The sequence below is a fragment of the Zingiber officinale genome, chromosome 4B (genome assembly GCF_018446385.1).
Source record: "Zingiber officinale cultivar Zhangliang chromosome 4B, Zo_v1.1, whole genome shotgun sequence".
NCBI lineage: Eukaryota > Viridiplantae > Streptophyta > Magnoliopsida > Zingiberales > Zingiberaceae > Zingiber > Zingiber officinale.
The window spans coordinates 125,716,970-125,731,440 of record NC_055993.1 but is presented as its reverse complement, the minus strand read 5'-3'; the positions used below and the strand labels follow the sequence as shown (position 1 = coordinate 125,731,440).

Sequence of the window (14,471 nt, the reverse complement as noted above, 5' to 3'; positions counted from 1 at the left end):
AAGCTTGCTTGTTCTTCTTCGTCGGATTCAGATTCGTCTGATGACTCGGGCCATGTTGCCTTCAACACCTTACTTTTTCTAGCCTCCTTTGTCTTGCTTGTACCTGCAGCCAACGCAATACCTTGCTCGACCGGAGTAGTATTAGTCTGCTCATATAACTCAAATAATTCATCTATTAAATCATGCTTACTTACTTGCATATCGGAAGTACCTTCGTGTAGCTCAATCAACTTCTCTCATAGCTCTTTCACGGTTGAGAATGGGCCGACTCGGTTCAGCTCCTCCTTTGTTAGACCACATTGAAGAGTATACATCACTTTGGCATTGGCCTTGACCATCTTTATTTGACCTGCATCCCAGTTCTCGCATGGTACCGATTTTCCCGAGTCGTCGAGTGGAAGAGTGATCCCAGTCTTGATGATCATCCACATCTCGAATTAGGTTTGTAGGTATGACTCCATTCGGCGCTTCCAGTAGCCGAAGTCTTCACCGGAGAAGAGAGGCGGGCGAGCTGTGTTGTAGCCTTCTTGATGGGCCATTTTAGAAAGACAATCTTGCACACACAGAAACAAGAAACTTTGTTCCAAGACTTGATCTTGGATTAACAGTGCGGGATTAAGAGAAAACTAACAATTCACTAATTTTTTTAAAAAAAAATATTTAAAAAATAAAAAATATATTAAAAAAATATTATTACACATTTTTGAAAATGTGATATTTCGTTAATACCGACCAACGGTGAAAAGATGAAATTGAATTTTTTAAAAATAGTTTTGGAGGGAAAAAAATGAAAGGCGTAGCTCTGATACCAATTGTTTAATCGAGACGCGCTAGAGGGGGGGGGGGGTGAATAGCGCTCGTGGCTTTCACTTTTCGTATTCGAAAAACTATCGAGTAAATGCAGCGGAAATTAAAACACAACACTGAAGGACACCAAGTGTTTTTACTTGGTTTGGAGTCTGGGGCGACTCCTACTCCAAGGTCATACTCGTTGAGCGTTTACTTTGGGTAATCACTATAATCACGCAAGTATTACAAAAGTTATTATTGGAACCCCAAGGTGTTTTGATGTGATCAAACAAGTTAAGTTAGGTCCTGTTTTGTCTAACCCTTATGTATAAGTGTGCAGGAGCTTAGGAACACAGGAAGTCGAGCGGAAGACATGACTAACGAGAAGGACGGCACAGGGAGAGAGTCGACGGGCTCGGTGCGTCCGAGGGATGAGGTGACCACGGAAGAGTACACCAGTGGACGAGAAGAACGTACGCGGCGTTCGAGGGACGAGAAACCGGGAAGGAAGGCTTGTCAAGGAGAAGGCCAAAACTTGGGTTCGGGTGAGCCCTATTCCGGATGGCCCAGATCACCCAAACTAGCGGAGCCTGAACAGAAAACCCGGACTGAGACGAGCTGAACCGGAGCAGTGGAACCGAACCACAAAAAGTCAACTAGGTTGACTTAAGTGGTCCGGGCGCTCGGATCCATTCCAGGCGCCCGGACCGTCCGGGTGCCCGGAAGTGGATTTTGACCAGATCGAGGTTTGACTCGATCTGAACGTTGGGGGATAAAATTTTATCCCCCCTAGGGCGCTCGGACCCTTCAGGGTGCCCCGAACAGTGCTATAAATATAGCACTGATTTGCATAGTCTTAATAATAAACTTGTAATCCATTCTCTCTGTGCTCTACTATTCTTTTATGCTGTCAACGCTGTAAGAGGCAACTCCACCCAGAGGAGATCATCAGATTGTGCGCCATCTTTTCCTTGGATTAGCAATCCTCTGATTGCAAACCAAGTAAATCCTCTGCGTCTGTTTTAGATTATGTTTATTTAGCCTCTTCTATTTTAATTACAAGTTTTGTTATCTAGTTAAAAATTCGAGAAAGGGTGTTTTATTTTTCAGGGCAATTCACCCCTCCCCTCTTGCCGGCCTCCAAAGGGACCAACAAGTGGTATCAGAGCCAGGCGCTTCAGGAGGACTAATCGCCGATCGAAGCAACGAGATGGCCGGACCAAGCATTGTTCCACCAAAATTTGAGGGGGACTTCGCACACTGGAAGCGTCGTATGGAGGTATTCCTGAAAACTGATTTCGAAATTTGGTTAATTATAAAGTATGACTTTGTAGCTCCGACGAATCAGAATGGAGAAGAAAAAGAAGAGAGCCAGTGGACAAAGAAGGAGCAGAGTGATTTCATAGCGAACAACCGTGCGGAATATCACCTGTTGAGCGTGTTGCCTCCTCAAAAAGTCAATCGCATCGGAAGCTACTCGTCGGCTAAAGAACTCTGGGAGAAGTTCTTGGAACTCCACGAAGGAACATCCGAAGCCAAGGTAGCAAGAAGAGATATCCTTCGGAACAGACTGACGAATATCCGTCTGGAAAAAGGTGAGAAGGTAGCCGATCTACACGCGAAGGTGAAGGAATTGATTATTGGTCTCGAGAATCTCAATGAAATAGTAATAAACCAGGACATCATACGCTACGCACTCAATGCGTTTCCCAAAACTCCAGAATGGACATCAATCGTCGATGCCTAATATATTTCAAAAGACCTGAAAGTAAGTACTTTAGAAGAATTGTTCTCTACTCTAGAATTACATGAAACCAGGTGTGCAGGGACAACAAAGGAATCAAGCCAGATGATCGCACTAAACACAACCAAGAAGGATGAACCCGAGTCAGATTTAGAAGAGGATCAGGAAGCATATATGGTAAGAAATTTTAAAAAGATTTTTAGATCTAATAAATTTAAAGAAATGCAGAACAAAAAGAATCCAAGAAATAGAAGAATGATGCGTTGCTACCAGTGTCAGAAGGAAGGACACTTAAAAGAAGACTGCCCAGAACTAAAGAAGGACAAAGTCAAGATTCCCAAGAAGCACAAGAATCTAAAAGCAACTTGGGACGATAGTTCATCATCTGAGTCCGAGATTCAAGAATATACTGGGATAGCACTGATGGAAAGCTATGAAGGGATAAGTACATCAGATCCCAGCATCGATGAAGGGGGAGGGATGTCAGATGAATGCAGCGAAGCAGGGGGAGAATCATGCTTCAAGTCTGATATGGTAATTGAGGTATGCCTCTTACCTCCTGATCAGCTTTACTTTAGTATTAAGGCTATGACAAAATCCATGTATAAATTAGAAAATAAAAATACCAAATTAAAAAATGAAATTTTAGAAACAAAAAGAATTTTGGCAAAATCATGTCTAATTGAAGATTTTGATAGATTAAAATTTGAAAATGAAAAATTAAAAGAAGAAATAGAAAGATTGAGAAAGTCTAACGGTTCAAATATTTCTGCTTTTAAAAATTATAGAGGATTAAACTGGTACTATAAGTTTCACCAAAATCAAATCAGAAAAATATCAAAAGCCTATATACCTAGAAAATATTTGATTAACCCTGTAAGAAGGAATCTCTATTGGGTTCCAAAAACTTGTTTAACTTAAAAATTAAAATTAGATGTGGCATTTTCAGCAAGAGAATTAAACATGTAATTTCTTTATGCGGCTTTGTCTAGAAAGTGGTTGTTGCTCCAATAACCAAGAAGGCCTAGTGTTTCGCCACTGCCTGGAAGCCAAGTATCGAAATGAAAAGTTTAATTGACTAACTGAAAAGGCATTAATTTAAATGACTTAATGTTTTAAAATAGTTATTTAATTTGTTTTAGAAAATATTTGCAAAAATATTCATGTTTGAAAAAAAAATAGAAAATTATTATTTTTGGAAATTAGAAAAAAAATTCCTATGTTTTTAACTTAGAAATTTTGAAAGTTTTTCATTGCATAAAAAATTATTTTTAAGTTTTTTCTTAGAATTTTTTTTTGAAATATTTGAAACTTAAAAATTATGTTTTCATAAACTTTAAAAATTTTCTCTATTGCAATTTTCCTTAGAATTTTTTTTACTTATGAAAATTTTCTTTTAAACTTAAAATTTTTGATTACTTAGAAATTTTCTAACTTAAAGTTTTAACACTTAAATTTTTTTTTTAGAATTTACCTTAGACTTGTTAAAAATAAACCTCATTTTTATGTGATCAAAGGGGGAAAAGAATGTTAAGTAAGTCTAGGGTGAGGTATACATTCTATAAATTGAAAAATCTTTTGGACTTATTTGCAAATTAATTATTTTTATTGCATATGTTTACCCTAGCTTAACTTGGGTTGCTCACATCAAAAAGGGGGAGATTGTTGGAACCCCAAGAAGTTTTGATGTGATCAAACAAATTAGGTTAGATCCTGTTTTGTCTAACCCTTGTGTCTAAGTGTGCAAGAGCTTAGGAACACAGGAAGTCAAGCGGAAGACGCGGCTAATGAGAAGGACGACACGGGGAGAGAGCCGACAGGCTCGGTGCGTCCGAGGGACGAGGTGACCGCGGAAGAGTATACCGGTGGACGAGAAGAACGTACGCGACGTTTGAGGGACGATAAACCGGGAAGGAAGGCTGCTCGAGGAGAAGGCCGGAACTTGGGTTCGGGTGAGCCCTATTCCGAATGGCCGAGATCACCCAAGCTAGCGGAGCCGGAGCAGAAGACCCGGACCGAGACGAGCTGAACTGGAGCAGTGGAATCGGACCACAAAAAGTCAACTGGGTTGACTTAAGTGGTCCGAGCGCCCGAACCGTCCGGGCGCCCGGACCGTCTGGGCGCCCGGAACCATTCCAGGCGCCCGGAAGTGGATTTTCACCAGATCGAGGTTTGACTCGATCTGAACGTTGGGGGATAAAGTTTTATCCCCCCCAGGGTGCCCAGATCCCTTTGGGGTGCCCCGAACAGTGCTATAAATATAACACTGATTTGTACAGATTATTTACTCAACTTGTGATTTAGTGCTTTCAATTTTATTCTTTCTTTTTGTGCTGTCAACGCTGTAAGAGGCTCTTCCGCACAGAGGAGATCATTAGATAGTGTGACATCCTTTCCTTGGATTAGCAATCCTCTGATTACAAACCAAGTAAACCCTTTGTGTCTGATTTCTTTAATTAGTCTTTTCTTTTTATTATTACAAGTGTTTCTTAATTAGTTGAAAATCCGAGAAAGGTTAGATTTAATTTTTCAGGGCAATTCACCCCTCATCTCTTGCGGCTGTTGACCTCCGCAAGTGTACGGAAATGTCGCAAGTAATATAAAAGATTATCGTATCCACAGGGACTGTTGATTAAGCACTAGTTAACTTCGCAAGGCGAATTATCTAGACAATCAAAAAGTGGTTTACAAATGTTAGGATAAGAAATAGAAGAGAAAAGAAAGAGAGTATATAAAGAGGGAGAGAATGAGCATAGTGAATGGAGGGGTATAGATACTAGGATTTCGGTTTCTTTGTGATGTTATTCAATGTAAATGATCTACCAAATCTTATTTCTCAATTGTCCACCATTTGTAGAAGGTTGCCGGTTCTCTCTTGCAATAGACAACCGACTTAGGACTGAAATCTATACCTAAATGCGATCAATTAGATATGAGCCTATGTTGTCCTTACACGGGCATGTTCCTGTCACGAAGATCCCTCGGAAAATCAACATAGAAATCATTACCTCTCAACCCATAAGATATAAAGATTAATGCATAAATCTATCCTACCCTCTTGAATTATCCTATTTCCCCCCTAAAGCTCATCCCTCAAACGGTCTTACATGGACTTGCACCTTACGCGTGTTTCCCTCGGAAAATCGAGTGAGAGATAATCTCTACAAGATCCACAAGACATTCAAACAATCAATCAAGAATGTGAATTAGGTCCAAATCACAACAATACATCCAAGATTTAATTGATACAAATATAGCAAAATCATAGAAATAGGGAATTGACAAATCCACAAGAGTTTGCATACAATCACATTACATCAAACAAGAACAATGCATCAACAAGTCATTGAATAGAATCATGGCAAAAATCTACATAGTTTTACATCATTCATCACATCACAAATACTCCCTACATCCTAGATCTAGAGATCTACTCCATTGCAAAGGAAGAACATCCCCAAAACATAAAGAAAAGCATACTTACAACCCTAGATTTGAAAAGAAGGGGAAGAAGAGATGCTTGCCGATGATTCCGATGTCTTGGGGATGCTTCCTCGCTCCGGAGATGGATGGATCGCCAAGGGATGGAGGAGAATGGAGCACTAGGGTTTCCCCCTAAGGGGAGAACCCTTCCTCCAAGGAGAGGGACGAAGTCCCAGATCCAAAATCTCCCAAGATGAGTCAAAGAATGGGGATCTTGATTCTTATATACCTCCTCCAAACTGCCCAGGAAAACTAGGAAAATAGGGGTCCGGTAAACCGGATTTTTCACCAATTAAACCAGATTTTCTCATAATTCACCCTGCACCAAAGTTGTATCTCTTGAAATTATCTTCAATTTGATACTTGGATCGAGCCCTGGCTCCAACCGAGCCGAAAGTTATGATGGTTCAAAGTTTGGTCTGCAGTCTTGGCGGAGGTCCAGTTGAACCCACGGTTGGGAGGCACGGCCGTGCCATTTAGCACGGGGAGAAAAGTCTCCATCTCTGTTGGACCTGAAGCAAAGTTGTAGATCTTGAAGTCTTCTACGTTTCGGTATAAAGATCATCCAAAAACTCCAACCGAGCGCAAAGTTATGGCCGTTTTACGAACGGTCTGTAGTCTGCCCAGAATTCAACACAGCTCTGTTTTGGCATGACACGGCCCGTATTCTTCGTCACACGGCCTCACACGTCTTCTTCTCTGGTTGAGTCACACGGCCATGTGGCTCACACGGCCGTGACTTTTTTCTTCTCTGCCGAGGCCACACGGGCGTGTGGATTCACACGGTCGTGGCCTTTCTCTCCTCTGGAAACTTGGCACGACTGTGCCATTTGGCACGACCGTGTGTTGCTTGGCCACGGGAAGCTTAGCACGGCCGTGTGGGACACACGGCTGTGGCCTTCTTTACATTTGGTGCTGGAGCACGACCGTGCCATTTGGCACGACCAAGGCATAATATGGCCACACGGCTGTGTGACATACACGACCCAAGCATGAATTCTTCCGGAGTTGCTCCTGTGTGTGTTTTAGCTCCATTTTTGCTCCAAATAACGTCCTATCAATCAAAACAAGCAAAGAGAAGATCTCCGAACAAACTATAATGGAAGTATGACATTACAATGAAATAGGGTGTAATAAACATAGATTATGCCAATGAAATACAAGTAGATGTGCGTCAAGACATGCATAAAAGTGTATATAACCTACGCACATCACCGGCCTCCAAAGGGACCAACAGTTAAGAGTAGTGTTCTATGTATATCTACAATATCTTACTATCAATTCAACCAATTGATATGTTGTAAATTAGAATCTCCTACTCTAAGATATTATTATACTTATTCATTCGACACTGAATTGAAGTAAATATAATAATCAACTTTGCCTTTATTAGTAATAAAATATGATACAAAAGGAGCCCTTTATAATCATCTCATAATTGGTAGTAGGGCTAATACTAACAATTACCGACGAAAAAAGGTATTATCGGCCATTTCTAATGGTTAGTAATCCTACTTTTTCCCGTAGTGTACTTGCTTCTTCATTCATTGAGATGCCGCGTGTTCAAAGAAAAACATCTAGGGGACCAAATCTAACATCCACTACTCCTTCGTCCACTTAAAAGGTGCTACATACTTCTAAGGAGAAGCTTCAAAACTTCGGGCTCGATGGAAGCTAGTTCTGGTGCTTGATGAAAGCTAGTTCCAGTGCTTAGTGGAACCAAATTCCGATGCTCGATGAAAGCTAGTTCCGATGCTCAGTAGAAGCTAATTATGGTGCTTGGTGGAATCTAATTTTGGTGCTAAGTGTAAGCTATTCTTGATGCTCAGTGAAAGCAAGTTCTGGTGCTTGGTGGAAGCTGATTCTTAGCATTGAGGTTAGATGCTAGGGAAATAACTCAAATGCCATTAATTGTCTCTCCTTCAAGTCAGATTGAGGAATATAATCGAATTAAGTCAACTAAGTATTAGGTTTTCCAACTTTCCTAACCATGTGCTATCTTTCCTACTTTAGTTGCCCTTGTAACGCCCGCCCTTCCAGGTAGAACTAAGGCCACCCCGGAGGGACGGACGTCACTGAAACATAGACATCAATTATACTAATGCATATGGATTCATGGCAGCGGAAGACTTATTTAAATTTTTTTATTCATATGCATTTAGTTTACTTATCATGGCATGTGAATCAAAGCATACTGAACATTATCATCATATCATCATTATTCTAACATGAGTAAAATATCATAAGTGTATGAAATACTAGCTGAAATCATTAGCATAAGCATAGGTCCAACATTGTTCACATGCATAACTTAGATAATTCAAAGAAACTTAAATAGATCTATCCACCAGCACTTCCACACACATCTACCTTGCCTTTCCTGCTCTGCTCCCCTTAAACAATCCATTCCTTGCCTTTATATGCAGTACAAGGAAAACGTGTAGCTATAAGCCAAAGGCTTAGTGAGATCCTTGCCTACCCATAAATCCGAAGAAACACATAACATAACATAACATGTAGAAAACATAGCATAGCATAACATAGCATGGAGAGTCATAACATAGAACATATCTTATCATGTAAAAAAAACCATAACAACTCATAGCGTCACATGAGGGAAAGCAGAACATAATATATCATATCACATAAGGAGCATAACATATCAAAGTCTATCATGTGAAGGTATATCATGATTCATATCACATTCTTTAAGCACATATTATGAAGCCTATCATATCATGTAAACATGTATCATAACTCATACCTGTTCATAAGGGTGCATAAACATAATTTCATAAATATGTGCATGTAGATGCAATATGTATATTTTTAAAACATGTATCATGGAATGCACATATGCATCATGCTTCTTTCAAAACATATAGTATACATACTTGAATATCATATCATCATCATCATGAGAAGGGCCCTGGCTTGTACCACATGTAAACATAAATGCGCGCAATCCCTAGGACATGGTAGCTAGCCCCGAACCTACTAGGGATCTAGGTCCGTTCATAGTCCGTCGACCTAGGGGCGTACTGAGGAGCCCATCCCTTAACGAGGTCCGTTCATAGTCCGTCGACCGCGGGGCGCTTATGGAGCCCACCCTTGGTACAAGCCATACAAAGTAAAATATCATGCATATCATATCTCATCATATCATACATGTCATAATTCTTGTCATATCATTAAGAGAGCTCTTGATCCCAACTTAAGGGAAGCATCTCTTTACCATAGCATGAAGAGTGCTCTTGATCCCAACTTAAGGGAAGCAACTCTTTTCCATAACATGAAGAGTGCTCTTGGTCCCAGCTTAAGGAAAGCAACTCTTTAGGCTTTTCTTCTTACATAAGCCATTCATACATGAATTATGAAACATAACATGTTCTTATCATAACATAAAGCATAACATGTCATTTTCATATCATCAAACATGGCATATCATCTCATGAACTTAACATACATATCATGAACATGGCATATCATATCATGAGTCTAGCATATCATATCATTAACATGGCATATCATGTCATAAGTCTATCATGTCATATCATAAGCATGGCACATCTTATCATAAGACATAGAAATGCAACATATCATAAAGCATGAAAGCTTACTTCACTTATATATCAAAGACTACATATCATGAAAATGCCTAAGCATGTTTGGTTAGGTTTAACTCTTTCCTAACCCAATTTATCCATCTTGGCCGAACCATATCAGTAGGTTTCATCCTCATTTCATTCCATATTAAGCATAGAACTTACCCACATAACATGTAAAACTTAATCTAAGCACATACAAGGTAATATACTTCATGAATAAGCATGTTTGAGTTCAAAACTCTAACCTTAACCCATTTATCTCAATTTGGACAAAACATATCAGTAGGGTTCTTATATCATTTGGTTCCATATGAAGCATAAAACTTATCCACATAGCATGTAAACTTGATCTAAGCACATACAAGGCAATATACTTCATGAATAAGCATGTTTGAGTTCAAAACTCTAACTCTAACCCATTTATTTCAATTTGGCCGAAACATATCAGTAGGATTTCATATCATTCTACTCCATAAGAAGCATAAGTCTTAACATGTAACATGCACATTTAATCTAAGTTCCTATAGAGCATAGTACAAGTACCTACAAGGAACCATACTTCATGAATAAGCCTATTTGAGTTCAAAACTCTAACCCTAACCCTTTTATTTTCATTTGGCCGAAACATATCAGTAGGGTTTCATGTCTTTTTATCCCTTAGGAAGCATAAAACTTAAACATGTAGCATGCACATTTAATCTAAGTACCTATAGAATATTGTACAAGTACTTACAAGGAACCATACTTCATGAATAAGCCTATTTGAGTTCAAAACTCTAACCCTAACTCTTTTATTTTCATTTGGCCGAATCATATCAGTAGAGTTCCATATCATTTTATTCCATAAGAAGTATAAAACTTAAACTTATAACAAGCCCATTTAATCTAAGTGCCTACAAGGTATTGTACTTCATGTTCTAAGCATATTTGAGTTCAAAAACTTAAACCCTAACCCATTTATTCAATTTTTGCCAACCATATCAGTAGGGTTTACCACCATTTCATTCCATATGAAGCATAAAGACCTTAGTTATAAACATGTAAAAATTCATACATCACAAAAAGGTACAACTAGTATGGTTTCTAACTAAAATTCTTGACCTAAGGCCTTATAATCAATTTGGCCGAACCATATAGCTAGGTTTCTCTTTTTTTTTTTTTTTTTTTTCTTCACGACATGAAGAATGAAGACTAAACTAACAACATATGAAATTCATATATCATAGAGTAGAAATTTAAGTATGTGATCAAAGAAAAACTTATTCTAGATCCTTTCTTCCATCCTTGGCCGAATCATGCAACAAGTTCTAAATTTCTTTTTTTTTTTTTTTTATAACATGAAGCATCTCTTATCACTTGTTAACCCTAAGTAACTACCTATTATTTATCTTGACCATCTTCTTTCAAGAAAAGTTTTAGAGTTTCGAAAGAGAAAAACATTCTAAAAACCGAAGCTACTTGTACTGCAGTGAGGGGATACTCACATCCTTGTGCTTGTTTTCCTTAGAGATTTAACCTTTTGTTGTGGATCCTTCCTAGAGAGGGGAAGCTTCCTTGCTCCTTGGTCTCGGCAAGAAGAAGAATGGGTGAAGAAGGGGGCACGGTGAAGGAGGAAGGAGTAAGAGAGTGAATGAGAAAAATGCCAACTCATTTTAATTTCTTCCTTTTATTCATCATGAGAGGAGGAAGGAAAAATATATTTTTCTTCCTCCTTTCTTTTACTCTCTTCATCATTAAGAAAAGTCTAGATACATCCCTTCTTGGTGAGTAAGAAAGGAATATTCTAGAGCATCTCTTCATTAGAGAGGGAGAAGACAACTCTCACTTCTCCTTCTAAGAGAAGAGCCTTTTCTTCTTACATTTAATTATGGTTTCCCTCTCTTTCCTTACAATAATTTCTCTTAGTTTAGTGGTTATCTTATTCAGGTATCTAATGAGAGATCTAGAGTTCAAGTCCTAGACCTTATGTATTTTTATTCCTATTTTATTTATTTAAGTGTTTGGCTAGGAGCAAAAATTCAACTAAAGCATATATATTTTTCTTTATTCTTTATTCATGATAGAATATTCTAGAATTTTGCTAAGGACCCTATGGGTGTTACAGCCCTAACTACTTAGTCCCGATGCTTGGGAAGTAATCTGGATATCATCACCCTCCTTCAAGTCAGATTGAGAAGTGTAATCAAAAGAAGTCTGATTAAGTATGAGGCATTCCAACTTTCTTGCTCAAGTGATATCATTCCTGCTCTAGTTGACCTGACTACTCAGCCCTGGTGCTCAGGAAGTAACCTGACTGCTATCATTAATCATTTAAGTTTTTTTTTAAAAGTAGTTCAAATTTTTTATATTTTGTCCGATTATAGTAAAAGATGATTAAGTTGATCTTAGACACCCCTCACAATCCGTCCTCAAATTATGTAAAGAAAAATAAATCACAGGATCAAACTTATAGCCGATCGTTAAATTGACTAGGGGTCTTGGACTTAGACTACCTTACCCTATTAATTACGTGTTTATATATATATATATATATATATATTCCTTTGATATTATTCTATTTTCGACATCCAATATTTTATCCTGAGTTATTACAATAACATTTCAGAAAAGATTACATTTATGAAAAAAATTTAAGTCGGAATGTAGTTGCCTAAATTTCTAAAAGTGTAAATTATTTACACATATATAGTGGAATTAAACGAGTTTTTGTTAATTTCATGTCAATTATAGGAAAACTAAAATAATCACCTTCTATTTGTAGTCCATTTTCATCCTTAAAAGTGTTACGATTCGCCCTAATTTCTTCACCCTCTCCCTCTCTATCTCTATCTCTTCTCTATCTCCTATCTCTCTTTTTTTCGCCATGGAGTTGAAAAGAGTTCATGTAATTATATTATTTAATTAATTTCACCTCTTTTTCTATTATTTATTTTGATCGACTCGCTCCTATCATGGCGCAGGCGCAAGGGAAGTTGTTCTTGTGGGCGGCGGCGCTTACGCTGTCGATCGCAGCGTCTACGGCGGCCGGCGACGAAGCATGGTGGCACCCCAACCGCAAGCACGTGGCGAAGCTGACGGACTTCGGCGGCGTCGGCGACGGCGTGACATCGAACACCGCAGCCTTCGCGGCGGCAGTGGCCAACCTCAGCCAGGTGGCGGGCGACGGCGGAGCGATGCTGGTTGTCCCGGCGGGGAGGTGGCTCACCGGACCCTTCAACCTCACCAGCACCTTCACTCTCTTCCTCGAGCGCGACGCCGTCATCCTCGCCACTCAGGTAACTAATCCAACATCGATACATATATACATCAGTACTTGAATATTTATCTCAGAATCTTTAATTTCTAATAAATAAAATTACTGCAGAATTTGGACGAGTGGACTACCATTGCACCACTGCCTTCTTATGGCAGAGGAAGAGATTTACCAGGACCAAGATATACCAACTTCATCATGGGATATAATCTCACTGATGTCGTCATTACAGGTATATATATTAATCTAATCTAATTAAAATAGTACTCTTCAGTCGAGATTTAATTAAAAACTTCGCCTGTTTTAATTTGAGTTTAGGGAACAATGGAAGCATCAACGGACAAGGCCAAGTATGGTGGGATAAGTTCCGCGGGGAAGAGCTCAATTACACGAGAGGTTACCTGGTCGAGTTCATGTTCTGCAGCTACGTCGTCGTCTCCAATGTCGTTTTGATCGACTCTCCCTCGTGGAATCTTCATCCTGTTTATTGCAAGTAAGTAATTGATTTTGATCTGTCTGTTAGAATTCGTCTCTGCTCTCGTTGTTGATTCTACGAGCTTTGATTCTCCGCAGCCATGTCGCCGTTGCAGGCGTCACAATTCTTGCACCAATCAGATCTCCCAACACCGATGGAATCGATCCAGGTATTTAATTAAATTAGTTGTTTATTTATTTATTGAATCGATTGATTGATTGATAAAGTAATTAATTAGTTGTTATTGCGCAGATTCCAGCGAATACGTTTGGATCGTGAACTCGAACGTCGTCTCCGGCGACGACTGCATCGCCATCAAGAGCGGGTGGGACCAGTACGGCATCGCATTCAACAAGCCGAGCCAGCATATCTACATTTCCAACTTCTCCTGCGTCTCCCCTACCAGCGCCACCATCGCGCTCGGCAGCGAGATGTCCGGCGGGATCTCCGACGTCCACGCGACCAACATCGTCGCCGTCGACACCGAGTCGGCCTTGCGGCTCAAGACGGGGATCGGGAGGGGCGGCTTCATGAGGGACGTGATTGTGGATGGGATGAGGCTGACCAACATGAAGTACTTGCTGTGGATGACGGCCAACTACGGGCAGCACCCCGACGATAAGTTCGACCCGAACGCCATTCCGGTGGTGAAAACGATCCGCTTCAGTAATGTCGTGGCGACGAACGTGTCGATCGCCGGAAAGCTGGAGGGGCTGCCGCAGTCGCCGTTCACGAACCTCTTGGTATCCGACGTGACGGCGGAGATATTCGTGAATAAGAAGCCGGTTTGGAATTGCACGTTCGTGGAGGGGAGATCGTATAATGTGACGCCCACGCCATGCGCCGAGTTGCAACATTAGTCAGAAATGCTTGCGTCTTAATTAATCAAAATAAGGCTGTCAAAGAGATGAGCATGATTGTTCAAATTCACAATTGTCTCTGACCCACTTATTTAAGAAATATAAAAATTTGAGATTTAATCTGAATAAATTGAGCAACTTTAAAGTTACGAAATTCTCAAGTACCTAATTTTTAAATCTCTGACCCACTTATTTTTCATTTTATCCTCTCCCGCCAATCATTTAATATGATATTTCATTTTAACTCTCCCGCCAATCA

The 14,471-nt window shown here is 39.7% G+C and overlaps 1 protein-coding gene across 1 annotated transcript; it reads left to right on the top strand.

The window, feature by feature from the left end:
• The first annotated feature begins 12,725 nt into the window (after positions 1-12,725).
• LOC121977926 (probable polygalacturonase) lies at positions 12,726-14,241 on the top strand. Its single transcript, XM_042530327.1, has 5 exons — positions 12,726-12,899; positions 12,989-13,109; positions 13,196-13,370; positions 13,451-13,521; positions 13,605-14,241. The coding sequence occupies exons 1-5, from the start codon at positions 12,798-12,800 to the stop codon at positions 14,210-14,212; spliced, it is 1,077 nt and encodes a 358-aa protein (XP_042386261.1). The 5' UTR covers positions 12,726-12,797; the 3' UTR covers positions 14,213-14,241.
• The last annotated feature ends 230 nt before the right edge of the window (positions 14,242-14,471 follow it).